This window comes from Hippopotamus amphibius, chromosome 13 (assembly GCF_030028045.1).
Source record: "Hippopotamus amphibius kiboko isolate mHipAmp2 chromosome 13, mHipAmp2.hap2, whole genome shotgun sequence".
Lineage (NCBI taxonomy): Eukaryota > Metazoa > Chordata > Mammalia > Artiodactyla > Hippopotamidae > Hippopotamus > Hippopotamus amphibius.
This window is the reverse complement of record NC_080198.1, coordinates 100,032,243-100,058,325: the sequence shown is the minus strand read 5'-3', so window position 1 is coordinate 100,058,325 and position 26,083 is coordinate 100,032,243. Positions and strand designations below refer to the sequence as shown.

The 26,083-nt window shown below is 57.4% G+C and overlaps 1 protein-coding gene across 1 annotated transcript in view; it reads right to left on the bottom strand.

Annotated features, from left to right (window-relative positions):
- The window catches only part of SORCS2 (sortilin related VPS10 domain containing receptor 2), a 489,055-nt gene that overhangs the window by 62,088 nt on the left and 400,884 nt on the right, over positions 1-26,083 (bottom strand). Inside the window, exons 4-8 of the mRNA XM_057705965.1 lie at positions 22,231-22,395; positions 11,723-11,796; positions 7,426-7,490; positions 3,802-3,920; positions 1,208-1,297 (exon numbers count right to left, since the gene is read on the bottom strand). Of these exons, the coding sequence (XP_057561948.1) occupies positions 1,208-1,297; positions 3,802-3,920; positions 7,426-7,490; positions 11,723-11,796; positions 22,231-22,395 (513 nt within the window). The remainder of the gene's footprint in view (positions 1-1,207; positions 1,298-3,801; positions 3,921-7,425; positions 7,491-11,722; positions 11,797-22,230; positions 22,396-26,083) is intronic.

The following is a 26,083-nucleotide window of genomic DNA, read 5'->3' as shown; positions in this document are numbered from 1 at the left end:
AGCTTCTACATCCAAGTCCTTCCAGCAAGCCACAGCACCGGGGCCTGCAGGGTGGCCACCTCCTCTCATCCAGCCCCTGCTCTCCACCCTCCAGCCAGGTCTCTCCTGCCCCAGGGCCTTTGCACATGCACTGTCCTGCACCTGAACAGATTTCCCCCAACCTTCGGTCTTCAGTATCCCTCTCAGGGAAGCTTCCCCCACCCGCCCTCACTCTCTGGCTCCGCCTCTCACTCCCCTCACAGTACAAATCACAGCTTGCAATTATTTTACATGTTCGTCTGTCTCCTTGACTTTCTGCCTGTTTCCTCTGAAAACCCGGCCAGGACAGGAAACCAGGGTGTCTGACTCACAGCTGTAGCATCGGTTCCTAGCTTATGTTTCATGCTCAGTAAGTATGTGGCGGAGAAGGGCTGCTTCAGTCTGCACTTCTGAATTATGCACATGGGAAGGAGACCGTCCTCTGGAGGGAGATGTGGCAGGAGGACGGTCTCAGACCCACCTGGACCTTGGACCTCAGTTTGAAACCTGCTTTGGTCTCTTACTAGCTGTGTGACCTCAGATGGGACACTCAGCCTCTCTGAACATCAATCACCTCCTTTGTAAAACTGGAATAACATATCAGTAGAGAGGGGGCTGTGGAGTTCACCCTGAGGCGGGGGTGGGGCAGGGTCTAGGCAGCCCCCATGTCCCCAAACTTTGCCTGCCCGGCAAGGGGAAGGAAGTAGCATTAACTGCGTAGCTACTATGTAGCACGCACCATGCTAGGCAGTTGGAATGCAGGGGTGAGTAAAACAGGAACTGCCCCCCAGCCCTGGAAACTCCAGTTGAAAGCAGGAGATGGACACAGGGGGTTCCCAGCATCCTGAATGTCAGGAAAGAGAAGCGTGAGGTGTGAGCAGGAAACCGAGGCCTGGACCAGCCTGGAGGGTCAATGGGAAGAGACATTTCTCTGAAACATCACAAGTGCAGGAGTTTGGGGAAAAAAAAGAGCAGGCAGAGGGAAGAGCATGGTGGAGGCCCTAAGACAGGATGAAGCTGGGCACACGTGAGGATGAAGTGGAGGGGGCGGGGGGCTTAGCCGGAGGAAGCACGGCTACCTTGCTCTTGTCCATACGGACCTGGCCACCACCAAGTGCCTGTGGCCTCACGAGTCAATGCAGGCTCAGGACCCAGCTCAGGGCCAGGTGGAATGGGAACCCACTCTTACCTTTGGCAATGCATACTTCGGCAGCTTCATCAGGACAAATTCATTGCGACGATAAGAGATGTAGTATTTGGTCTGGTTTGCTGAGGTTGCCTAACAGGAGGGGAAAACATGTATTTAAGGGGATAAATTTCCTGTCAAACTAGATCCTCATGAATGAAAAACAATACATTGCATTTCAGCTGGTGAAAATGCCCTTTTATTTTGCTTATATATGCTCTTCCTGAAATGGCCAGACTCCTATTCATCCTTCAGAGCCCCATACCAAATGCCCAACTCTGGGAAGTCTTCCTTCGCCTCCCTCAGTTAGAACTAACCTCCCTCCCCATGCTCTCTCAGCACCTGGCTTCCCTACATCTGAATTACAGAACAAGGTGAAGAAAATTCTGTTCTGCAGAACTTCTCTTAGGGAGAGTGCTTGGTGAGTCACTGAGTGGAGGAAGAGACAGGCCCAAGGTAAGCTCAAGCTGCAAAAGATGACCACCAGACCACGAGGCAAGAGAAACAAAACGAGAGAGAACACTCCTGGGACTGTCGTGTGGGCAGCACCGTCCTGGAGAACTCATTGGTATCAAAACCAACAACTCCATGAACTGTGATCATTTCCATTTTAAAGATGAGAAAAGTAAGGCCCAGGGACAGAGTAACTTGTCTCCCACAGGAGATGATAGAAGAGCCAGGAAAAGAACAGCATTTGTGTCTCTTAGGGAAGGAGCAGGGGGGCGGGAGAGGGGCACAGGAGCAAGGGGGCAAGTGGGAGACGGGAGAGGGTGTGGGCCAGGAGCTGGACAGAGCACAGTGGCCCTGACTTCTGGCCCCGGCCAGGCACGCACCACGGGGCTGGGCCATCCCCCGTCCAACATAAGCAGTGTCACCAGCGGCAGACCAGGACTCCGTGACAAAGCTGAGCACCAGCCGTGATCACATCTGAACACAGACCAGCCCGCGATGACCTCGCAGTGACCTGGCTGAGCGCACGGGGGCATCTCCTTCACCATCACGGCCCGAGCCCCCTCCTTCCAGACCAGATCATGGAGCTGCCCAATCACAGCATGGCCCCGCTTCCCAACAGCACCCCATCTGGCTTCTTCCATCCTTCCCGCCCCCTCCCCAGACCTACCCTCGGCCAGGCCTTCCCAGCACCTCTAACTGAGCCCCTACCCCACCTGAGGCCCCGGGGTGCACACCCCCCACCCCGCTGCATGAGGACCAGCCCAGCCTGTCCAGCCACAGCTGTGCCCCCGGGGTCTCAGGCTGGGGCACTGGCAGAACAGACAACAGAACATTTAGAAAACACTCAGCGTGAGATACGGCCAGAGAAGCTGATGCTCTCATTGCTCCAGCATTCGGTAGATACTTGCAGAAACACAGTGGGAGGTGCTGGGAATACAGTGGAGCTGAGAACAGACCTGGACCCCCCACACCCCCACCTCAGACTGCAGGGTCTACAGTAAACAGTAAAGGATGACAGAGTGTGGCCTGGGCTGTGACAGAGGAAGGTACAGAGCTGGGGGCACTCCAAGGAGGCAACCAGTGGGCTGGAAGTAGAGTGGAAGTCAGGGAAGCCTTCCTGGAGGAGGTGGTGCACGACAGGGTGTTAGAGGAGGAGGTGGAGAAGGGGCCACAAGCATTCCACGCTCAGGGAACAATGCATGCAAACATGCAGAAGGGATGGGAAGCTGTGGGGCAGGGCATCAGCAGAGGGCAAAGGAGAACAGGGCACGGGGTGGCAGTCAGGGGCGTAGTGGCAGGAGCCTCTTGCCTGGCCTGCTCTAATGGGGGCTATGACACAGTCTGCCAGTTCCAGTTCCCAACTCCACAGGAGGCCCTGGTACACTAAGCGTGTGGAGAAGGGCAGCTGGGGTGATGAAACGTCCCTGAGACAGGGGAGACTTCAGGGCAGAGAACACCCAGCAGCTGCCCTTAAGGGGCCGTCTCCATAGGAGCCTTTGGATTTGTCTCACAGGGTCCTAGAGGGCAGAGCAGGGGCCACTGGACGAGAGCAGAGGAAACACCTCATCTCAGTGCTGGAATGACATTTCCAAAGATTTGTGCTATTCAGGAGAGGGGTAGCTGGTTTTAGAAGGAGTGAGCTCTTTGTCAGTGGAAGTAATCAAGAAGTGGTATGACCAGTTGTTTCCTGGAGTTTCTGAACCATCAGACCACATGGTGGTCCCAACTGTGATCTGAGTACCTGTGTGTACAGGCAGCAGGGCTTGGTCCCTGGGCTGTGGACAGCTGATGCCTGGTGGCCAAGAGAAATGACCAGAGACAATAACTTTGAATATCACTTCAAAGTCACCGGAACCAGATGGAACAAAACAGGTTTGGGCTTGGGGGCCCTGGGCTGTGGGAGGTTCCTGGCAGGCAGAAGGGAGAAGGAGCAGGTGGCATTCTTGTGCCAACATTTGGGCCTTATGGGGTTTGGGCGGTGCCTTCTGCCACCACCACAGGGGCAGGGGAAACTGAATTAAGTAGCACTTGAGAGTAAAATAGCCATTTTATTGCTTCTTGTTTGAGTGATTCCATTTCCCCAGAGTGGCTTCTATTCCGCGTCGCCTATTGCCAGTTTCCAAGAGTCCCAGCAGCAACCTCACCTTAACGAAGATGTAATCATCCTGCACGGTCAGAGAACTGTGGTCAATGGGGCCTGAGAACGGCACGGTCAGCGTCTTATCAGAGCAATTGTGGATCTGGCAGGTGACGTACCGAAAACCTGCAGGAGAGAAGAGCCAGCCACTCAGTGCGTGACATCTCCAGTCTTCAGGCTCTAGGTGAGGGAGTCAGACACAGCCTCAGACATGATCAAATGCTGAGCCGTTCTTGGCTCGGTCCGTGTTCAGATACCACTGCCGCCGGTTTTGTCTGTGGGTCTGAATTTTAAAGGGTTTGGCCTGTGATTACACCTGCTGTTAAGTGGGGGCAGCTCTGTGCCAGGCGCTCTGCTGCGAGGAGCTCTTTTAATCCTCAGGACCCTCCGGCGGTGGTCCCATCTTCCGGAAGCGGAAACTGAGGCTGAGCGAGGTTAGGAGACTTGTCTACCGCGGGGCCACCCGGACTGCCTCCAGCTTTTCCCGGAGATGTGTTGACTGGAACATAGCCACGTCTGCTCCTTTACCATCACCCATGGTGCCTCTACAATATGACGGCAGTCACTGGCGGCAGAGACCAAGCTGAACGGTCTACCAGCTGACCTTGATGGGAAGTGTTTGCTGACCCAGGGCTAAAGTCATGCAGGGGAGCGCAGCTATGAGAGGGCAGGACTCGACCCACGTTCTGCCCCATGCACCCTCCGCCCCTGGCTTAGGCGAGTGGCGGGCACGGCACCTGCACAGCCGAGGACACCTGGATCCTCTCTCTGGGAGAGGGTCATCGGAGTGACTTCAAGAGATGGTGGGCAGGAGACCTCCACACATCCTCCACCCGCCCGCCTTCCCTGGCACGCTGGGTGTGTGGTCACCCAGGGAAGGGACCGTGCAGGGCCACGGCAGGCACCCACGGCACCCATCATGACTCGGGACCCCTCCCACCCTCCTGGAGTCTCTCCTACCGAAACAGGCGGCTGTGGGTGTGACTCAGGGATTCTTTTCCTCCTACATTTAGGCAAACACTTTCATCCCTTTTGAAATATCTACAGTCAAGCAAGTTGAACCCCTGCTCTTATGTCAAGCCCTCTGTTTCCTGGGTTGGGGATCCCAGTGGAGTTGTGCCCTGGGGGAGCTCGTCTCTCCCGCTTGTGGGCGGGAGCGGGATTTAACCACAGGGACTACACGGGGCCCAGCCAGAGCACTCAGAGTTGTCAGCGCCTTCAGGGCACGTCCTGCCCACGGCAGCATGGAAAGTACCAGGGGGCCGGGCTGGGGGCCGGAGGACCTGCCCTATCTCACCGGCAGCGTCCCCTGGGTCTCAGCTCCTTTCACTGTAGCATGGGTTGAGAGTCCAGGAGACAGTGCACACCGTCGGCCCACGGTCAGCCACGGCTGTGCCAGGCCCGCTGCCCCCTGAACCACGCCCATCTCCCCTCTAAACGGCCTGGTCACTCCTCGCAGTCAACACCGAATTTCCTGTCATGGGCTCGCCTGGCTGGACACGCCATGGAGCTGAGCCCAGGCCAGACTCAAAGTGGACCATCCGCTCGCTCACCTGGTCAATCATTCATTCACACATCTCCCCGTGGTCAGGCCCTCCCTGTTCCAGCTCTACGGCCAACAAGAAGACAGAGACCACCTTCCACGGGGCTGATGGTTTGTGCAGGGGGACAGTGCTGATTCACAGCGCTTGCCAATTTCCATGGTAACACCCCCCCCCTGCCCCCCGCCGACCCCACGCCCCAGGGCCGTTCTCTAGCTGCCACCATGACGTTCCTGACCACAAGGTGGACGCTTAGCTCTCATGCACCAGCACCAGCTGCTGCTCTGGGGAGAGGCAGTGACAATGTGGTGTGACAGGCAGTGACCGGCCTCCCGTCCACAGCCCGGATTGTGGCTGCAGGGTCCTGCCACGTTTGTGCGGTGCCCAGCGTCTGCTCAGGGCGGCTGGCACCTGCCCACGTGCTTTATTCATCTGGTGGCTCTACTGGGGACACAGAGGTGAATCGATCAGGCCCCGCCCTGTCCGCACGGAGCTCCAGGCCCAGGGGAGTGTGCGGAGCTGGGATGGGGCAGCCCAGGGGCTGCGGAGCCCGAGGAGGTGGTGGGCGGGGTGGGTGGCCCAAGAAAGAAGTTGAAGACGGACAGATGGGGAGCAGCCTTCCTACAGGGGTGATGACGGGCACGGTGACCCCGAGGAGTGGCCCGTAGCTGAGGCTGGCTGGAGGGCAGGTAGGGGTGGCCAGTGGGGTGGGTCCTCAAGGCCCGGGTGCTGTGCCGCCAGGCTTGGCTGGACTGGGTTCTACTGGGTCCCGGCCAGGGTGGCTGGAGGCGGGGGAGGGAGGCCGTTCCGTCCCGGTGGGCTCCTCACGTGCTTCGCAGCTGCTGGGCTCTGGGTCCCTCCTCCGCTGGGGAAGGCGGGCTGCGTAAAATCATCTCTGGGTGAAAACGGTGCCCCTTACTGAGGATGGAGGCCTGGCCTTCCTCCTCGCTGCAGGCGGGAAGTCACCAGACACCTGCCCCCTCTGCCATGTTGAGCCCTGCTGGGCATCAGTCCCCGTGCCGTGTCACCCTAAGCTCGGCCTGGGATGCTTTTGGATTTGTGCACGGAGGCGGCGGGGCTGGGGTCTGCACCGGCCGTGACCCTGTGACTGTGGCCAAGCCCAGGGCCTCTGTGAGCTCCGTGCTCCTGGCCAGTGAAGCAGAAGCAACAGTAACGCTGCCCCCTCCCCCCACCCCCAGCAGGACAGGGGTCCAGGGAAGAGCCGAGGGCTTGGACACGGTAAAGGGACCCACCACGTGCGGCCCCATGACGTCCCCAGCCTGAGCACCCCGTGTGGGACCCATTTCACAGACGAGGAGGCTGAGGGGCGGGGAGCTGAGGTCACTTCCAGGGTCACGCGGCTGGCACATGTCCCCAGCTGGGACTCCAGTGCCTGGTGCCGAGCCTGCCCTCCACGTGGTATGTCCCAGCCAGGCGACAGCTGTCTGCACTTGTCAGCTCCCCTCTTGGGCAAGTGTGACCCTGCCCGGGGTCTCCACCGCGAGGGAAACCACCAGGAGGTCCCACCAGGCAAGGGGCGGGGCTGTGTCTCGTCCACCTCTGTGTCCCCAGAAGGGTCAGCCCTGGGCCTCGACCACAGGGGACTCAGCCAGTGTTTGCTGAATGAAGTCACGGTCTGCAGGTCCCCTCGGCTCTGATGTTCTAGAATGTTCCATGGTCCTGCCGCCACTGTGTCTCCCTCAGGAGCACAGAGGACCTTTCTCTTAGCTCACAAGGCCCCTGGGCTCATCTGCCACAGAGCCCCCTGCCCCACTGGAGGGGCAGCCATCGGAGACCCTGGCGCACCCCAGCTCTCAGCAAGTGCGGGGGGGCGGGGATGGCGAGAGATGGGGAAGCTCTCAGGGCTCAGGGGCCAGAACAGATCGGCCTCTTAACAGACTTTTCCACTGGAGCGGAGCTCCTCGACTTCCATTTATCCCCGGCTGGAACACAAGTACATTTCAGATGCTGCCACGTCGTAGCACAGCGGGGTCGGCCGCGCAGGGCCAGCCGCCAAGGACAAGGGCAGCCGAGCCGGCCGCGGGGTGAGCAGGCTGGGGACGCCTGGCTCCCACACCCTCCCGGCTTACCTCCTCCGAGCTCCTGGGCCTCCATGTGGACCACGTCAGGGTCAGCGTCCACCCCAGACACAGCCCTGGAAAAGAACGGCTGAAGTTGGCATCAGGGGTGGAGCCCCCTACCTCCTCTTGCGTGGCCCGCGTGATCCCCGAGCCCGAGGCAGCCACGTGGCCTCTGGGAACTGAGGCTCAGAGGACACAGGCGTCCCCCAGAGCCCAGAGCCACCTGCTCCTGGGAGGCCGACGGAGCCCCCACCTCTGCCTGGCAGGGCCCGGGGTTTGCTGGGCATTCTTCCACGTGTCGTGGTTTAGGGAAGACTTGCACATCCGTACGTGTGGGTGTGTGTGCGTGTGTGCGTGAACATATGTCTTAACAATCAGGACGCTCTCAGGAGGCAGGAGATGCCTGGGGGCATCACCCCAACTTTGCCAACAAGGACACCGAGGCTCAGAGGAGCAAAACAGCTCCCCGGAGGGCTCAGGGCTGCAGGCGGCAGAGGCAGACTCACACCAGGACGCTTCTCCCTCGCGCCCTGCTCCCCGCCGCGCCCCCAGCACGGGGCATCCCTGGCTGCTCCCAGCCGCGGGCCCCTCCCTTGACCACGTTGCTCCAGGGGTTCAGGCAGCGCGTGGAGCATAGGGGGGACAAAACAGTCAACGAGGCCCGAGAAGAACAGGACAAAGATGTGTCCTGGGGGCTCAGGGACTGTCCTCGAGGGGAGACGGGGACAGTGCTAACCCCGCTCACCCAGCACCGGGCCTGGCACCCAGGAGGTGAAGTGCGGGTTTTCAACTGAAAGGAACCTTAGGGATGATGTGATGTGGTCCGTGGTTTCCCAGATTTTACCGGTTCCACGTGTCAGCTGGACTGTCCCCTGGAATGCCACCTCCCTACCATGGTCTGCAGGTCGACTCCCTTGAGGACCTTCTATCTACTTCGGCTGTCTCCTGAGCGAGACCACCGGGACAGCACGGGTGTGACGGGCTGGTGATATTCGTTACAACATACATTCCAGCCCGCGTGACTATTAAAAATCCACGCACCAAGCCGACCCTCTCAGGGACACTGACCTGAGGCAGCACCCTTACTGTGTCAAAGAGCAAGCGGAGAGTCTGATGCAGAGGTCACTTCCCAGGGCCACTCAGAGCCCAGGACAGGCATCCCCACAGCCCCCCCAGGCCAACGAGATGTCCCCCCGCTGAGCGCTCAGTCCCCACCACCGACAGCCCCCGGCCCGCAGCTGGCCTCTCTCAGTTCTCAACCCGACGCCCAACGGGCTTGGTGCCAGGGTCCCTATTTGCTTCACCTCCTCCAGGGGCCAGGTGGTCCCAGGTGGACACGGGACATGCACAAGTGCGTCCGAGGGCCACGGGCCCCACAGACGCTCCGTGTGGTGGGATGTGCAGTTGTGATGTGTCAGACATGGGCGCCAGCATCAGTCACTCTGACTCTCCGCAGAGTCTCGATTGCAAGGAGAAGTGTTGATTTAGGTTTCGTGAATAGACCATTTGTAAGCTCCTTGGAGGGAGGTCTCCTGCCTGACATTTTTCTCTCTTTTCTGAATAAAGACAGACATTGTTCCCTTCCCCAGGAGCACGGGTGGGTCCTCAGATGGGCAGAAGGAATTTTAGTTTGCCCATCCATCATCTGTAAATGGGGTGATGACACCCGGCCTGTCACTCATCCCTCCCTCCCTCCCTCCCTCCCTCACCCACCCACTCACGCCCTCACTCTCACTCCCTCTCCCCCCACCGACTCTCCATCAGAGCCTCTCCCCTGCCACATCCCAGCACACTCACACCAGAACCTGCACCAGGCGGGCAGCACCGTAGGCCTGAGGTCCCTGCCCCAGAGACCCTTGGTCACAGGTTTTGTAGACCACATGAAACGGCATTTACACGCCTCAAATAGAGCCAGGTCCCTGCAGGAAACGACAAGCCTTGAGCCCTGGGCCTTCTTGCTTGTCAAGGTCCCCAAAGATAGCCTTTGGGGAGGCCCTTGGTGTGCTGTTTAGAAATAGCAGCTACGTGAGAAGACCAGTGGCCAGGCAGGCTCCCCAGGGCGTGGTGCACGGGGAGCATGGGGAGCTGCCTCTCATTCCCCTGGGTGCAGAGGGAAGCTCTGAGGCAAGCGGTTCTGGTAAAGCCTCCAAGACACTACCACCAGGCCTGTGGTGGGATGGCCTCTGTCGTGCCCTCACCTCCCTTCGGGACAGAAGTGCTGCCACTTGCCCCACACCTGGGCAGGCCCTGGAGCTCACGGAAGCGGAAGGCTGAGGCTTTACGGGTGAGCTCGGGCATGATGGGGAGGAAGACGTGGAAACGGCCGGGGAAGTGCAGGCAGCCAGACTGCCCAGCGGAGCAGCCAAGGGCATAGCCACCGGCCACAGGCAGAGGCAGCCGTGGCCTGGGCCTGCTGCTTACAGGCAGTGTGAACAAGGACAAGTGCCCTGGCCTCTCTGGGCTGCCGTGTGCCCTCTGTAACACGGGGGAAGACGGTCGAGGGCTATTGTGCAGGTTTCATAAGAGGAGGCCTTCGGACCCGCAGGCCGGTGCCCGGTGCCAGGTCAGTGCTCACAGCGTGGCTGCTGCTGGGCGGCCCTTATGATTTCGTCCCAGTGCCATTGAGAGACCAGCGGGGAGGTGACGGGCCAGGGCCCTTGTGGGCCCAGAACGTAGTAGGTCTCCCAGCCCCCGGCTGTGGCCCCACGAGGTCAGGCTAATGAGCTCACTTGCTTAAGCTTCTCAAAACATTAAGGGTCCACGTCCCAGATAGAACACAGGGCTTTGGCAGTTCCCGCTGTCAGTTCAAGGACAGAGAGCACCTTGCAAGTGCTGTCAGAACAGTGTTAGTCACTGCTCACAAGAGGCCCATCCCTGTGCTGTCGCCACGTCCCTGGGGACTCCCGGGCCCCAGCAGACAAGGGTCTGGCGCCATTATCCCTCGTGTACAGCAACTCAGCAACCTGAGAAACTTGCGGGAAGAAATAATTTGATTTGCCCGAGATGACAGCCAGCTTATCTTTCAGCGTCCGCGGGCCATTTATCTCTGTGGCCCCAGAGGTCTCCCGTGAGCCCGGCTGCCCAGGACTGGGCACACTGGCAGAGACCCCCCCGACCCACCAATTTCCCAGGCCGCCCGGCTCCAACACCCCGCCTCCTCGCCCCCTCCCCATCTCCCTGAGCCCTTGGGGGCTAACAGTTGACGGGGTGACAAGGCCTGTGATTGGTGCTGTGCTCTAGTTTCCAAGGAAGGACCAGGGACCTCTCGAGGGCGGCCACGTGGAGGGAGCCCTCGCGTCCCCTGCGGCGGAAGGCGCACCACAGGCCATTGTTCCAGAGGAGAGACCAAGGCTTCCCTTCAGCCTGTGGCCCTGAGGCAGCAAACTAGTTCCTGGCCCTGCTTAGCGTGAAGACACGGAAGGAGCGGGGGGTGATGGGGAGTTCTTTCCACGGCGTTTGTCCTGGGGACACAGGGTTGTGCCTGGCGGGGGGCTGTGCGACAGTGTGCGCCCAGATGCGATAAGAAAGGAGAGGATGTGCGTGTGCGCAGGTGCTCACGTGTGCGCGTGTGCGTACTCGGGAAAACGCAGTTTGGTGGAAAGAGCACGCGTGCCGCTGTGCGCGGCTCCACAGGCAGTTTAAGCCGGGACATGGGGGGCGGCCGGCTGGGGGCACAAACGTGGGCTCTGAGCCCTGCACTCGGCCTCCCCTCCCTCTGCCCCTGGACCTCAGCCAAGTCTCATTCTCGTGGGCCTCACTCATCCCACAGGCGTTTCCCGAGCACCGGCGCCTCCGGCTGGGGCCGTGAGACTTCAGCTCTATGCAAATCCATTGCTGAGCGGCTCCCAGGAGGTGATGCACATGGAGAGGGGGCCCAGGCACCCGATGAGGGGCAGGAGTGTGAGGCCAAGACGGGCAGGGGCTGCGGATGGCAGTCATGGGCGGAGTCAGGAGCAGGACAGGAGGGGGAGGGGCAGGGGGCCTGCTGTGTGCTGGGCACGGTGTCGGCTTTCTGTGCACCAGCCCCTCTCCCTGCTGTGGGGGACGCGGAGGCCCAGAGCGGGAGACTCACGTGTGTGAAGCTGCACAGCTGGTGCGTGGGCGCACACGTGGCCTGAGGGACACCACGTCCAGCTCTCAGCCATTTCCTACGCCACCCCAGCGGAGCAGAGAGGCCCCCCTGGGATGAGCAGGGCAGGGCTGGGGTGGAGAGGAGAAGCTGGGGGCCCTGAGCTGGGGGCTGGGGGGCTGACTTGGCCTTGCCGGGGCTCTCCGGGTCCCGGAGGGGTGGGGGGGGCGTGCTCACCAGAACACGTGGTCTTTGGTCACGCGCTCCTGCAGAAGCGTCCACTTCTTCCCCAGGTCAGACGATGCGTAGAGCTTCAGGGCACAAGGAGGAGAAAGGAAAGTTTGGTCGTGACGTGAGGAGTGAGCCTCTCCTGAGAGCTCCATCACCCCTGGAGGATGACCACTGGGGAGAGGCCGGTCCTGTCCAGCCTGGGGGAGGACCTGTTGGGGACAGGCCCTGCCTTCCAGGTGGGTACAGACCAGCCCCCGAGAGGTGGAAGGTCGGGTGCGGGGGCCCCATAAAGGGCCATTCTCAACCCCAGACCAGCTGGCAGGAGCCCGGAGACGGGGGCAGGGGAGGCCCCAGGAGGAGGTGCGTCTGAGCGCAGGCACCCAGGGGGACTTGGATGTCCCTTATCTGTGTGTTGGGGAGGGCCCTCGGGAGGAGGGAGCAGGAAGGGTGAGACGTCAGTGCAGGACACAGCCGGCCGTCACCACTGCAGTGGCCCAGGGCTCGTGCTTGGCGTTTCGTGCTCTGCACTCACTGACTTGAAGGACCTGATGATGTTATCTTTGAACTTGAGTTTTGTGAGTGAAGCCAGATGGAACAATGTGCTGGTGTGGGGTTCAGGGCCCGGGTTCCTGTGGCCCTGCTTCCCGCCACCTCCTCCGAGGGACTGCCACCCTCCACCCCTGGCGGGGCTTGGGCCTGGGAGGGTCCGTGTTGGGTGGCCGTGTGCTGGGGGCAGGAGAGGGAGGGGCCCCAGGCTGAACAGCGGGAGTCTGTCCCCTGTGGAGAGATGACCACAGGAGCAAGGAGCTGGGTCCTGCTTGCATAAGAGAGGAAGCGACCACATTTCTCCCTCTGGAAGCCAAGGAGACCCTCCCCGACTGCACAAGCACGGAGAGGCTCCTTGGGGGTCAAAAGGGAGGGGGTGCCACCCCACAACGGGGGTTGTCAACCTTCCCAGAGGCCTCTGCCCTGGAATCCATCTTGGCTAAGAGGCGTGCACGCGTGATGGGGAGGGAACTAGGACAGGTCAGGCGTGGGAAAAGAACCTGGGTAATTGGCCAAAGGTAAACAAAGACCCGGAAGAACTGCCCTGGATATGTGATTAAATCACATCTTTACTGCCTCCTCCTCATCAGGGGGGACGCGCACACCCTTTCTCCCCGCGTGTGCATCTCTGCCTTGCTTCTGTCTTAAATAAACAGGCTGTTTCTCTGTGAGCTCTCCCACTTGTTGTGCTGTGTCTCTAATAATAAACTTTGTACCTGATTTTACCGTTTTCCTCCTTGAGAGGAAATGGGGGCAAGAGCCATGGAAACATAGCCTCTAGCCTCTCGCCCTTGCTGGTCTGGTGGCCAGGATTCCTGGTTTTCATCCAGGCTACCCAGGACCAATTCCTGGGCAGGGAACTAAGATTTCTCTTCGAGACCGCTCACTGCTGCCTCGCTGAGATCATGCTGAGTGCTGAGACCCTGGGAGCCTGGAGGGTTGTGTCTGCCCTGCCCGTGTCCCCGTGCACAGGGAGTGTGGCATAAATAGCTCATAAAAACACTGTTACAGCTGGAGTGAGACCACAGAAGAAAGGAAAAACGGTTTGTCCCGATGTTTAAATGTTTCTCATTTTGTACTGGACTCTGCAAAATACGCAGCCGGCCCTGCCTGAGACCACCAGGTCACTGAACAAGATGAGGTTCTCAGGAGGGCTGATGCCACCTGCCGTGGGGCAGAGGCAGGGAGGCCCGAGGAGGCCAGGCCTCGGTCCAGCCTGGGGCTGCAGGCTCATGGAGAGGAGGAAAGGGCTTCAGAAAGGGCCTGTTTAGAGAGCTGGACAGGCCCTGGGAAGAGGGAAGCGGGAAGCAGGCCTGGGGTTGGTGTCCAGGGCTCTGGCCTAGGGATCCCGGGTGGGGACAGAGTGGGCTTGGCAAATGCCACGTTGAAGTTGCAGGGACCTCAGGGCAGGGCCCGAAGCTGCTCCCCTCCCCAAGAGAGCCTCTGGGCAGCGCCTCCCCTTCCTGAAGAGGAGGAGACAGTCCTGAGAGGGTGTGAGACCCGCCCGCAACTGGGGAGGGAGCAGCTCTCTAGGGATCACAGGACGGGGTGGGGGGAGGAGCAGCCACATTGGAGCGCCCGCCCCGTCCTGCACCAACCCCCTCTGTGCAATGCACACACACACACAGGGACAGACACACATGAGCCCACGCGTGCACACACCTACACACAGATACACGTATACATGCACACGCACACGCTCAAGCACACACACGCGGGGAGACACACAAGCACAGGTACCCCCCACAGACACACATGTGCACGGGCACTGCTTACATACACACACACGTGGACACACACGTGCACGGGCACTGCTCACACACACACACACACACGTGAACACACACGTGCACGGGCACTGCCTACACACACACACAGGCACACACCCACAGACACATACCCGCACGTGTGAGCAAACACATACCCTCCCTTGCCCCCGGAGCCCTCCAGTCCCTGGTGGGGCCTGATGGCGCGAGAGGAGCCGGCACGTGCCCTCCCAGGCTCTCTTGCCAGTGTCCTGGCCCCCGGGGGCTGGAACTGCGTGTGCACACAGCCGTGCACGTGGGGTCTTGGCCCCCGTAGTCCCCTTCCCTGCCCTCCCGCCTGGGGGTGGGGGTGGTGTCTGCAGCCTCTGTTTTGCGCCTGCAGCCCTTCCGATTCCTTTGTGACCAGCTCCCTGTGTTAGGGTCCCTCCATGAGCACCTGGAGGTCCTGGTTCCCCCGGACGCTGCCTGTTGCCTGGCGTCAGTGCATCATCGGGGCGTGGGGATGTCTGCAGACAGAGGAGGGCAGAGGCCGCTCCAGGGGGAGGGAGGTCCGAGCACAGGCCCAGGAGCAGGAGGTGGGGTGTAGGGGTGGGAGGTGCTCGCTCAGCAAGCAGCAGGTCTGGCTCCAAGTGGCTGGGCCTCAGTGGGCATGAAGGGGAGACTCACAGGCGGAGCCTGAAGGGTGGGCAGAGCGGCGACTTCACCTCTCAGGGGTGGGGAGTCAGGGAAGCCTTTTAAGCCTGTGGTGGCAGCTCCACTCAGGGGGTGGGCCTCCCTCTGTTCTACTTAGGCGGCCAATGGGATGGGGAGGGGTCCCTACCCTGCTGGAGGTGGCCTGGCCTCCTCCTCTCTCCAGAATGGCTGGGCAGTCCCCCAGGAGCAGCACGGAAACCCAGGCCCATGTCTCCCAAGTGTGGGGCCAGCACACCTGGGCTCAGATCCCTGCCCTCCCTGTCGCGAGTCCCAGGTGAACCTCAGCTTTTCTCAGCTGTAAAACGGGTGACATCCACCTTCAGGAGGTCAGGAGGATTCAGGTGGGTCCTCGTGTCAGGACTTCACGCGGCTTTATGAAGGCAAGCCATGTGCTGAACTGGGGCTCTGAAGCCTCCGGACGGAGCGCCGTGCCCACTGTCCTCCTGGACAGAGCTGTCCAGGGTGAGCTGCGGACGTGAGTCTAACACTCCCTCCTGGCCCCTCGATCCTGCTCCGTCCTGCTCCCGCCCACATGGTCACTCTGGGTGTCCGAATCGCCTTTTTCCCTTGCCAACAACGGTCCTGAAAACTACAGATTCCCCAGCTGCCTAGGAGAGAAATATCAGGAAAATGTTCCCTCCCTCTTCCCTGCAGCTGCAGAAGAGCACACAGGCTCCTGTGTGAGTGAATCCTCCTTGAAAAGGTCATCTCCTAACCTCGGGGTCTTGTGAGAAGAGGCCCCACTTCAGGATGGCTGTCCCCACCTGTAAAAATCACCAAGTGCCTCTAGAAAGAAAGTCACTCTGAATAGCTGTCTGATTGACACTTTGTGACCCTGGTGACATTCTTGAAATATGTCTGTTTTCCTTAAACATACTAGGGAGTTTTCTTTATTAAGCTATTCTCCTCTGCTCTCACCTGCAGGGGGAAAACGCTCAGGCTGCGAGATTTTCTTACTCAAAGAGGCTGAGAGTCTGTGTCTCAGTCTGTCTTCCGCTCAGTGCCAGGCCCCTTCCAGGCCAGCTACCCCTCCAGGGCTCCCCAAATCCTGGCTACTTAGAACCAGTGTCTGCTCCCTGAATTCCTCAAGCCCTAGGCTCCTGATGTATTCAACTCTTGCTGTTTTCTGGACCCATCTTTTTTCTTTCTTGCCTCCTGGTCTTCGCACATGCTGTTCCCTCTGCCTGCAGCACCCCTCCTCCCCTCTCCCGCCTGACTGCTGGCCGACTCCTCCCTTGCAGGGCAGTCTCTCTTTACCCATCTGAAAATTGGGAGAGCACAGCTCATATTCTCAGGCAATAAGTTAATAGGAAAGGAGTCTGCAGCCATAGTCTCAGGCAGCCAGGTTACAGAACCTCCAGATTAATGGGTGGCGTTATCATTGCCATCACCACTGATGCACTGTATTTATGACATCCACCCCAGAACTTCATGAAGCCTTTCCAATTTGCTCTCACGGGAGGTGACTTTGTAACGCACAACCAATTGCTGCAGAAACAGAGCATTTCTGCTGAATAAAAGACAAACACTGGCAAACAAACAAGAATAAACCCATCAGGGACATCCTAGTTACTGCAGCTAAAACCCACACAATGATGTCCTGGGGAATGGTTGACTTCCTCTAGATCACTCTGCTAAGAAAGATAACATGATCAGAAGATACTCTGATCTGATGTAAAGATAAATGATCAGAAGTCAGAACAAGGGAGAAATAAAGAGAAAGGAGGAGGATGAGGTCCGAGGGAAGGTGCATTCCATTCACAGACACGTAGGGCTCACACGATTATTAGAGGCACTGCAATTCCACCCGGCTTTCAGTGGCAGGTCGCGTATAAAGGTTGGAACTCAGCGTCCTTCCCTCCCTTGCTGTAGGGCACCTGGGCGTACTGCAAAGCCTGAAAAACTGAAATCCAACACTGTTCAGACTCTCTTGCAGCTAGAATTCTGGGTCTGATAGATGCACTCATGCACAGTTGGAAGGCGATGGTGTCATGGAGGAAGTTTCCTGCTTCCTTGGGCTGTTTATTTTATTTTATTTTGTTTTGTTTTATTTTATTTTATTGAAATATAGTTGATGTACAATGTTGTGTTAGTTCAGATGCACATCACAGTGATTCAGCTTTATATATATACATATATATGTATATATGTATATATCTATTCTTTTTCAAATTCTTTTCCCTTATAAGTTATTACAAAATATTGAGTATCGTTCCCTGTGCTATACAGGAGGTCCTTGTTGGTTATCTATTTTGTATACAGTAGTGTGTATCTGTTAATCCCAAACTCTTAATTTACTTCTCCTTTGGTAACCATAAGTTTGTTTTCTGTGTCTGTGGGTCTATTTCTGTTTTGTAAATAAGTTTATTTGTATCTTTTTTTTAAGATTCCACATATAGATGATATCATATGGTGTTTGTCTTTCTCTGTCTGACTTACTTCACTCAGTATAATAATCTCTAGGTCCACCCATGTCGCTGTAAATGGTATTATTTCATGCTTTTTTGTGGCCGAGTAGTATTCCATTGTATATATGCACCTCATCTTCTTTATCCATTCCTCTGTTGATGGACATTTAGGTTGCTTCCATGTCTTGGCTCTTGTGAATAGTGCTGCAATGAACACGGGGGGGGTGTGTGTATCTTTTTGGATCATGGTGTTCTCCAGGTATACGCCCAGGAGTGGGCTTGCTGGGTCGTAGGCTAACTCTCTGTTTTGCAGGCCAGCAAGGTCACGGGGTTGCGCTTGGCAACCATCCTGCAGCTGTGGGGGCTGGAGGGGCAGGTGTGGTGGAGGCAGCGGTCGGACCCGTCGCTGGCTCTGTGGACAACCCCGGCAGCGTGGGCTGCAGCAGTGGTGACTGCCGGTGCCCGGACCCAGGTCTCGGCTGCGTGGTCTCGACACTGGTGACCCCAGAGGAGCTCCCAGTCCCCCACCTTCCCCTGCCGGTCCAGCTTCACAGGCTTCTGGTTGGGTCCTTGGGATTTCTGCCTGAAGCCCCCCCTCCAGCCTTCATAACAGTTTAGAGAGCACCTGATCCCCCACGTTAAAGCCTTTTTCTGCATAAAATATCCAGAGTGAGGACTCTTTCCCGCCCTGAGCCCTGTAGGACACAATGGTCAGAGCCAAAAGGAGCACACTCTGAGCTACAAGACTCTCACTGCTCACAAAGCTGTTACCATCACAGCACCCTCTATTTGCCCCTCCTATGAGAGCTCGTGCCTGCCCCACCCCCACACTCTCAATAGCACTCCTCCTCCTGTCCAGCCTGGAGAAACGCAAACACAGCTTCATTTGGGCTGGAGGATTGAGGGGGTTCATTTTTCTTTCTTGTGCCATCATCTTTGCTGTTCTGAAGTTGTATCAAAAAGTAAGTCAGGGGCTTCCTAGGTGGCACAGTGGTTAAGAATCCGCCTGCCAATGCAGGGGACACGGGTTTGATCCCTGCTCCAGGAAGATCCCACATGCCGAGGAGCAACTAAGCCTGTGCGTCACAACTATTGAGCCTCAACTTTAGAGCCCGTGAACCACAACTGTTGAGCCCACGTGCTGCAACTAGTGAAGCCCATGCGCCTAGAGCTAGTGCTCCGCAACAAGAGAAGCCATGGCAATGAGGAGCCCACGCACCAAAACAAAGAGTAGCCCCCACTCACCACAACTAAAAGAAAGCCTGCGCACAGCAAAAAAAAAAGACCTAACACAGCCAATTAAATACATAAATTTATAAAAAAAATTCTTTAAAAGAAAAGTCAGAAAGGCAAAAACAAATATATTAACACATATATGTGGAATGTAGAAAAATGGTACAGATAAACCTATGTGCAAAGCAGAAATAAAGACACAGACATAAAGAACAAACATATGGACACCAAGTGGGGAGGCAGGGTGGGATGAATTGGGAGACTGGGATTGACATATATGCACTAATATGTGTAAAATAGATAAGTAATGAGAACCTGCTGTACAGCAAAGGCTACTCAGTCCTCTGTAGTGACCTAAATGGGAAGGAAATCTGAGAGGGATGGGGTAAATGTATACGTGATTCACTTTGCGGTACAGCAGAAACTGACAAACAACATTGTAAAGCAACTACATTCCAACTAAAAAGAAAAAAGTAAACTTGTATTCTGACTCATTCTCTAAGCCCCTGTTCAACCCCCCTCCTCCAGGAAGTCTTCCCTGATTGGCCACCCAAGGTGTCTTTTCTCTTCTACTAGGTTTCTGGAAGGCAGTCTCAGGCTCAGACCAATTTCTCACCATGCTGGGAAGCAGAGGAGGTTCTTGATGGAAAGCAGAGTAAAACACGAGTGAGTCTATCAGTGTTTTAGAGGTAAGCACCCTGGGCTCTGCCTGTGAGCAGGTCTGAGGTCCCAGCAGAGGGAAACAGGCTGGTCAGTTTCATGCCGGGGTCCCCAGCGAGCTGGCGTGGGGACAGACTCTCCGTCTCTCACATCCTTTTCATCCCAGGAGCCTGAGGCAATTTGCTAAGGGTTGAAAGAAAAACCACTGCATTCGGCTGTCACCCAAGGTGGCTGTCGAGGGTCCAAATAAGGTAGACTCAGAGCACCCCAAGTTCTAATGACACAGTAAAGGAGGGAACTAGACGTAGGGGAACCGGGCAGTCTGACGGGTGGGAGGATAATCTGTTTGCTAGAGGGAGAGACAGGCATCTGGGAGGAAAAAGGAGGGGAGAACATAGAGGAGGGCGTTTGGTGTTGTAAAAATCTGCAAGTCTTTGTGAGCGAGATATTTATGTCCAGACCGTGGACCCTGCATTTGGCACATGACTTGTTTCGCCCAGCGGAAGAAGATGTGATGTTTTCCAGGTCTAGCAGACACACAAAGCTTCCCGCATGGTTTCCTCTGCCCCTCAGAGCCTCTGCCAGCCATCGCGAGAACAGCATGTCTGCTAGTAACCACTGGTTCCAGAACAAGAGACTGAACCCTGCCAGGAGCCACGTCTGTCTAGCCAGTCCCAGCCGAGCCCGGCAGGACCCCTGCTGACTCACAGAATAAGAATGAATGCTTGTTGCTGTGAGCCACTGAGGTCTGGGGCTGTGTGTTACTCAGCATTACAGCAGCAGACGCCTACCTAACACACCAGGTCTGTTGGCATCAAAGTCAGCGTTGTCTGACCAGCTATCCTGCTTCTTGGGAATTAGAGAGCTTTGAAAACCATAAAGCCTAAAAAAATGAAAGCCCTGCTGTTATTGTTATTAATGTCCTCAAATTCCTCATTCCTTTTACAACCACAACGAAGCCTTTCTTCTCTCCTTTTTCTTTCCTGGTAGCCACAGAAAAGACCCAAAGAAAATAACTGAGATTTCAGCTCCATTAATTTTTCAGGGCACCATAAATTAAAGAGCAATTGCAATGCAGTCAATTTCTGTGGGAAAATAAGTCTCTGTGATTGTGCTTTGGTCTAATTACATGGAAGGCTAAGTAGTGCTATTAATACCCAGAAGCACATGTTGTCCCAAAGGAAAGCACCCGGAGCGGAGGTAGCCCTGCAGCTCAGGGAATTTCAGTCAGTCAGTCAGCGAGGACCAGACCTTGGCACAAGACTTGCTTTGGCCAGTGGTGTGTGAGTGGGTGTGACGTATTCCAGGTCAAAGCAGATACACTAGATCGTGCACCAGCAAGGAGGCCAGGTCCCGCAGACAGCCGTGGCTCAGGCCAGCCAGGAGTGTCCATTTGGAGGTCCCTGACCTGGGTGATCCCTACTGGTAGAAATTCCTTTACTCATTCATTCATACATCCAACTGCCATCCATCTATCTCCACCATCCACCCACCTCCCATGCACGCATCCATCCATTCACCCATCCATCCCCTCCCCCATGCATCCATCCACACATCTATCCACCATCCTTCCATCCATCCATTCAATATGTCCAGCCAGGAACTTGAGGCAAAATGGTGAAAAAACCAGGCATAGCCCCTACCCTCAAAGAGCTCACCCCGAGTGTGTACGTAAGGTTCAGACTGTAATCAAATAACGGCACAAATATGTAGTCACACGCTGTGATCAGTCCTGGCAAAAAGAGGCCCTGGAATCTGGAAGCGTGGGGAACATCGGTGCCCGGGCAGGCCTGGAGGCTGCCAAGGAAGCTCCTGATCTGGACGGCTCCCGCCCGCTCCAGACCCAGGCTCTGCCCTCTCCAGCCTTTCCCAGCCCTGGGGGATGCCCTGTGTAGGCGGCGTCCACAGGCTCCTTCTCTCTGGCTTCTGCTGGGATTCAGACCACGGGAGGCGCCAGCAGACCAGAGGGAGGGAGGGGAGAGCGCCGGGTACCATGACTCCTGCTCTCCCACCGCCCAAGCGCAGCTTCTAGGGGCTGAGGGACCCTCTCCAGGGCCCGCCTCCTCCTCGCCCTTTCCTCACGACTGGGGGCCAGGCCTCCTAATGGGCAAAGTGGTTGGCTGAAAAAGGCCCCCCAGGATATCCATGTTATAACCCCTGGAACCTGTGAATGTGACCTGATGGAGCCAAAGAGGACTCGGCAGGTGGGACTCAGTGAAGATGTGTAGACGGGAAGATTATCCTGGATTATCTGTGTGGGGCAGAGGGAACTCCACACACACACACACACACACACACACACACACACACACACACACACACAAACATACACACACACACATGCACACAAACATACACACGCACACACACACAGGCACACACGCACGCATGGTAACGTGAACATGGAGCGGGAAGAGTTGGAGACGCTGCCTTTGAAGACCTGAGTGACTCCTTCACAAGCCACAGAATTCCAGAAACTGGGGCAGGCAAGGCAGAGCCCCTCCCCAGAGCCTCCAGAGGGAGCGCGGCCCGGCAGACACCTTGGTTTTGGCCCCATGAAACTGATTTTGGGCCTTTGGTCTCCAAAACTGGGAGAGAATACATTTCCATTGTTTTAGGCCATCAAGTTTGCGATCATCTCTTACAGCGGCTGCTGGAAACCAGCACAGGCCTTTCCTGCTGCCCAGGCAGCCCCCGCCCCACAGGCCCTTGGCACGCTCCCTGGGCACGCTCCCTCCTCAGCCTCTACCCATCTCTCCCACCCCACCCATCCCGACCCTGGAGAGAGCCCCCCACTGTGCTCCCATCGGTTGCCCCGTGAAGGTGCCCTGCGGCTCAGCCCCCTGGAGGAGGGGACGCTGATTTGGGATCTGAAGGACGATTCACTCTCCTGGTGGAGGTGGAAGAGGCCTCCAGGCTGAGGGAAAGGCCTGGCGTGGGAGGGTGCGTGGAATGTTCTGGAAGTGGAGGAAGGCCCCGTGGCTGGAGTGCAGGGGAGGGGGGCAGAGTGGAAGCGTCTTCATAATCACCCACCGTCTATCAACGGTTAGTGCCCCGTGCATACCTCACGTCCACCCCCTCGGTTCATACGCAAAGCCGCGAGCTCCCGGCGGACACCCGACCACGCGGCCCCAGGAGAAGGGGGCGATGAGGGGTCCTGCCGCTGCCCGGGGCCTCCGGGTCCCACGTGATGGAAAGGCCTGCTTACCTTGCCCTCCCGGGTGTAGGCTAGCACCTTGTCCTCCGCCCGGGGGTGGAAGATGAGCGTTTCCACGGAGAAGGGGACGAGCTGCCTCTGGAAGGCGGCGCCCTCGTCCGTGCTCAGGAACAGGCTCTGGTCCCGGTCACCCAGTGAGGAGCTCACGAGGATGATCTGAAACACACGGTGGGCGGGCGTGAGGCTCCCCTCGGGGATCCGCGGCTGCGCCCACAGGCCCAGGGCTGCGGGAGCCGCCAGGAGCCGGGGGAGGCCCGGAACGGGCACCCCGCGGCCCCCCAGACGGACCAGCCCTGCCGACCCCTGACGACCCCTGATGTCCGGCCTCCAGAACTGAGACAACAGGTTCCTGTGGCTCGAAGCCCCGTTTGCAGGAAATACTCTGTTACCTCCGCCCCAGGACACCGACCTGCCCGGCGAGAGCCCTGCAGTGGGGGGTGGGGAGCTTATTGTCACGTGCACCGGGACCCAGGAGCAGGGGCCATCAGGGAGGCCACCTCGGAGGCCTTGGTGGCTCGGTGGGATTCCAGCTGAGATCCTCCCCTGCCCTGGACACCAGCATGGGACCACACTGCACATGACGGGGGATGCAGACATTTGAGAGAAGCCCCGGCCCCACTCGGTTCTGCAATCACCAGCTAGCCGCCACGGAGAGGACGAGAGGCAGCCCCGCCACGCCCACCCGCCTGAGCAGACGGCCCCGTGGGGGTCGCGCCCGGAGAGCCGGGCAAGCCACCGCCCCACGCAGAGTGTCGCGGCCACGTCCCGTGAGCCCTCCGGATTTGCCTTGCTTCCAGGCTCCTGTGCACACAGGCACAAGCCCTGCTGGGCTGCATCCAGGCGTGTCCCCTTTTTCACAGAAAGGTCAGGAAAGGCCAGTCGAGGGTCAGATCCGGGTGGCCCTGCGGCCACCCAGCGCAATGACAGGGCCCCTTGGAGGGACACACGCAAGCCCCTCCATCCCTGGTGCCAGAGATGGTCGACCGGCCGGGTGGGGTGACAGCAGCGTGGAGGGGCCGCAAGCCACGCGTCACCCCACCCCCGGCCCTGGGGGCCCGTCTCCGGCCTCCAGCATCGTCGGAAGGTCCGTTCCCGACTCGGGAAGCCGGGCGGCTCTCCTACACATGGACCTTGTAGAATCTTCAGGGCTCCTCACTACCCCACAGACACCGGCCCCCATATCGGGGTCCCTAGGCCCTTCCTGGACCGGCCTCCCTCCCAGCCCCCGCTTGTGCCCTGGCCGTGCCCAGCGTGGTCCATGGCCCCACCCGTGCCTCCGTTTCCACCTCAGCGCACACCCTGGGGTGGGCCTCCCTCACCTGGTCTGGGCTGAGCTCCTGCTGCAAGGCTTCCAGGGACCCAGGACGTGTCCACCATGTGCTCACCCCGTTTCACGGAGGCGGCCTCCTCCCCAAGGACGGAGGCCCTGTTGGGCCAGGGGCTGTGTCTGTGGAGGTCCGTACACACTCCACCCCTACAGGGCCTGGGCACTCCGCCCGTCAGATGAAGGGGGGAATGAATGACTGAACCATGTGCTGGTGGAGCAGGCGCCTGGGGGCACACGCTCCATCTCCAGATAACTCATCTCAAAGTCCATGTCTCGGTGACCAAACACCTTCTGTGCCTCAGTTTCCTCGCCCATAAAATGGGTGGCTTTCCCAGGGAGGGTGTGGGGTAATGAGACGCCCGCACACCCCAGCCTTCCCAAACCCTGACACTCCTCTAGAAGGCGATTAAACACACGGAACATAAATCAGTGAGCTGCGCAAAACTCCTGTCTTGCATGAACAAATGATAACCCAATGTGTTCTTTCTTTCCAGGGAAACCCTAACGAGCTCCCCAGGTGCGGTCATTCCCCTCCTCCAGCACAAAAGCCTTCTGTCCACGGCAAACTGAGGGTCGTGGAGCCTGATTCCTCGGTGACTTTGATTCCCGAAAGGTACACAAAGATGAGCTCGGAGGTGGTCCTCATGGTGTAGTTTACTTGCAGGAAAAATGGGGGCGGGTGGTAGGGGAGCCAGAGAGCGGGTGCAGATGTTTACGGAGACTATTTAGTGACGAGAGAGCTTATGCACTCATGAAAAAAAGGGACACTAAATTATAAGCAAGTCTAATTTCTGTACATTTCACATTGACAAAATTATAAGGAAGTATATTATAATTTTGTCAATGGTAAGTGTATAAAAGTAAGTACAGTTTTGTCAGTGGAAAATGCACAGAAAGAAGAATGGAAGGATTAGTATTCTGCCATAAAAAAGCATGAAACTTGCCATTTGTGACAACATGGATGGACCTGGAGGGCGTGATACTAAGTGAAGTACGTCAGAGAGAGACAGCAAAAAACATGTGATCTCACTTATATGTGGAATCTAAAAGGAGAAAAGGAAAAAAAAAAGCTCATAGATGCAGAGAACAGACTGGTGGTAGCAGAGTTGGAGGACGGGGTGTGGGCAAAACGGGTGAAGGAGGTCAAATGTCAGTGAATAGAACGACAACGCATATCTGCAAGTCGCTAAGAGAGTAGATCTTAAAAGTTCTCGTCACAAGAAAAAAATTCTATAAGTACATATGGTGACAGATGTCAACTGGACTTATTGAGGTGATCGTTTCACAACATAAACAAATACCGAATTATTATGTTGCACACCTGAAACTAATACAACGCTGTATGTCAATTACACTTCCATTAAAAAAAAAAAGAATGGAAAGAAACACAGGAGGGGTTGTTTGGCCGGAGGCGACCCAGAACTGGAGCTTGCGGGCTCTTTGGCCGGGCTGGTGGAGGACTCCGGGGGGTACTTTCCAGGACGCCCGCCGCCAGTGTCCCTGTCCCCAGGGCGGGCTGCAGCTGCCTGCCACCTCTGCACGCAACCCTCCAGCACCAGCAGAAAACTTCACGTACTGCTCGTGCTACAGGACCACGGACACAGACTGGGTAAAGAAGCCACCTGATGCGGAAGCTCCCGCGGATTTATTACTGGCACGCATCATCTGCTCAGACCCTTCACGTGCTCTTCAAACCAATCACGTGTGGGATCCTCAACAGTTTCTGTCAATAACATAAGGTAAGAGCAGCACCAGAGGCAGCGGCCCCAGCTGGAGCCTGGCCACCATCACGCTGCCCAAGTCTGCTCTGTCGGTATGCAGCGCGTCTCACTGGACGCAGGGAGCGTGGAGGACCACTGGCTCTGGGCAGGCGCAGGCAGGGTTTAAACAGTGTCTCTGCACTGACGCATCCGAATACGTCTCCAACCCAGGCAGGCCCTGGGCTCCTGTCATAGGCGTGATTGTCAACATGCCTATAGGACGTCTTCGCTTGGATATCTGATAAACTTCACATGCCCCAAACTGAGCCCCTGATTCCACCTGCTTCCTGCAAGAGAATATCCATCACTGAACTACCTCTTAACGCCTCCACTGGTGCAACTCTGATCTCAGCAGCCAGCACCTCCCAGCTGGATCTGTTGCAAGATCTGCTGTCCCTGGCTCCCCTTGGATCCTTTCAGTTTACTCAGCGCAGCAGCAGAATGATCAAAACCCTCAAATCTTCCCATCCCGCTTGGATTAAAAATCAAAGTCCTCTGCTGGCCTGGAAAGGCCTGACCTCTGCCCACTCTCTCTGACCATCTCTCCCACACTCTCCCACCTCCTCACCGAGCTCCAGCCACCTTGTCATGCTTCCTTGTCATGCTTCCAATAGCCAAACATGGTCCTGCCTCAGGGCCTTTGCACTTGCTGCTCCCTTGCTGCAGCACTCGCCAGGTGTCTGCAAGGTTTGCCCCAGTCTCTGCCCAAATATTACCTCAAAGCTTCTTATTTACCAAAAACGTATGCAAGAACTCC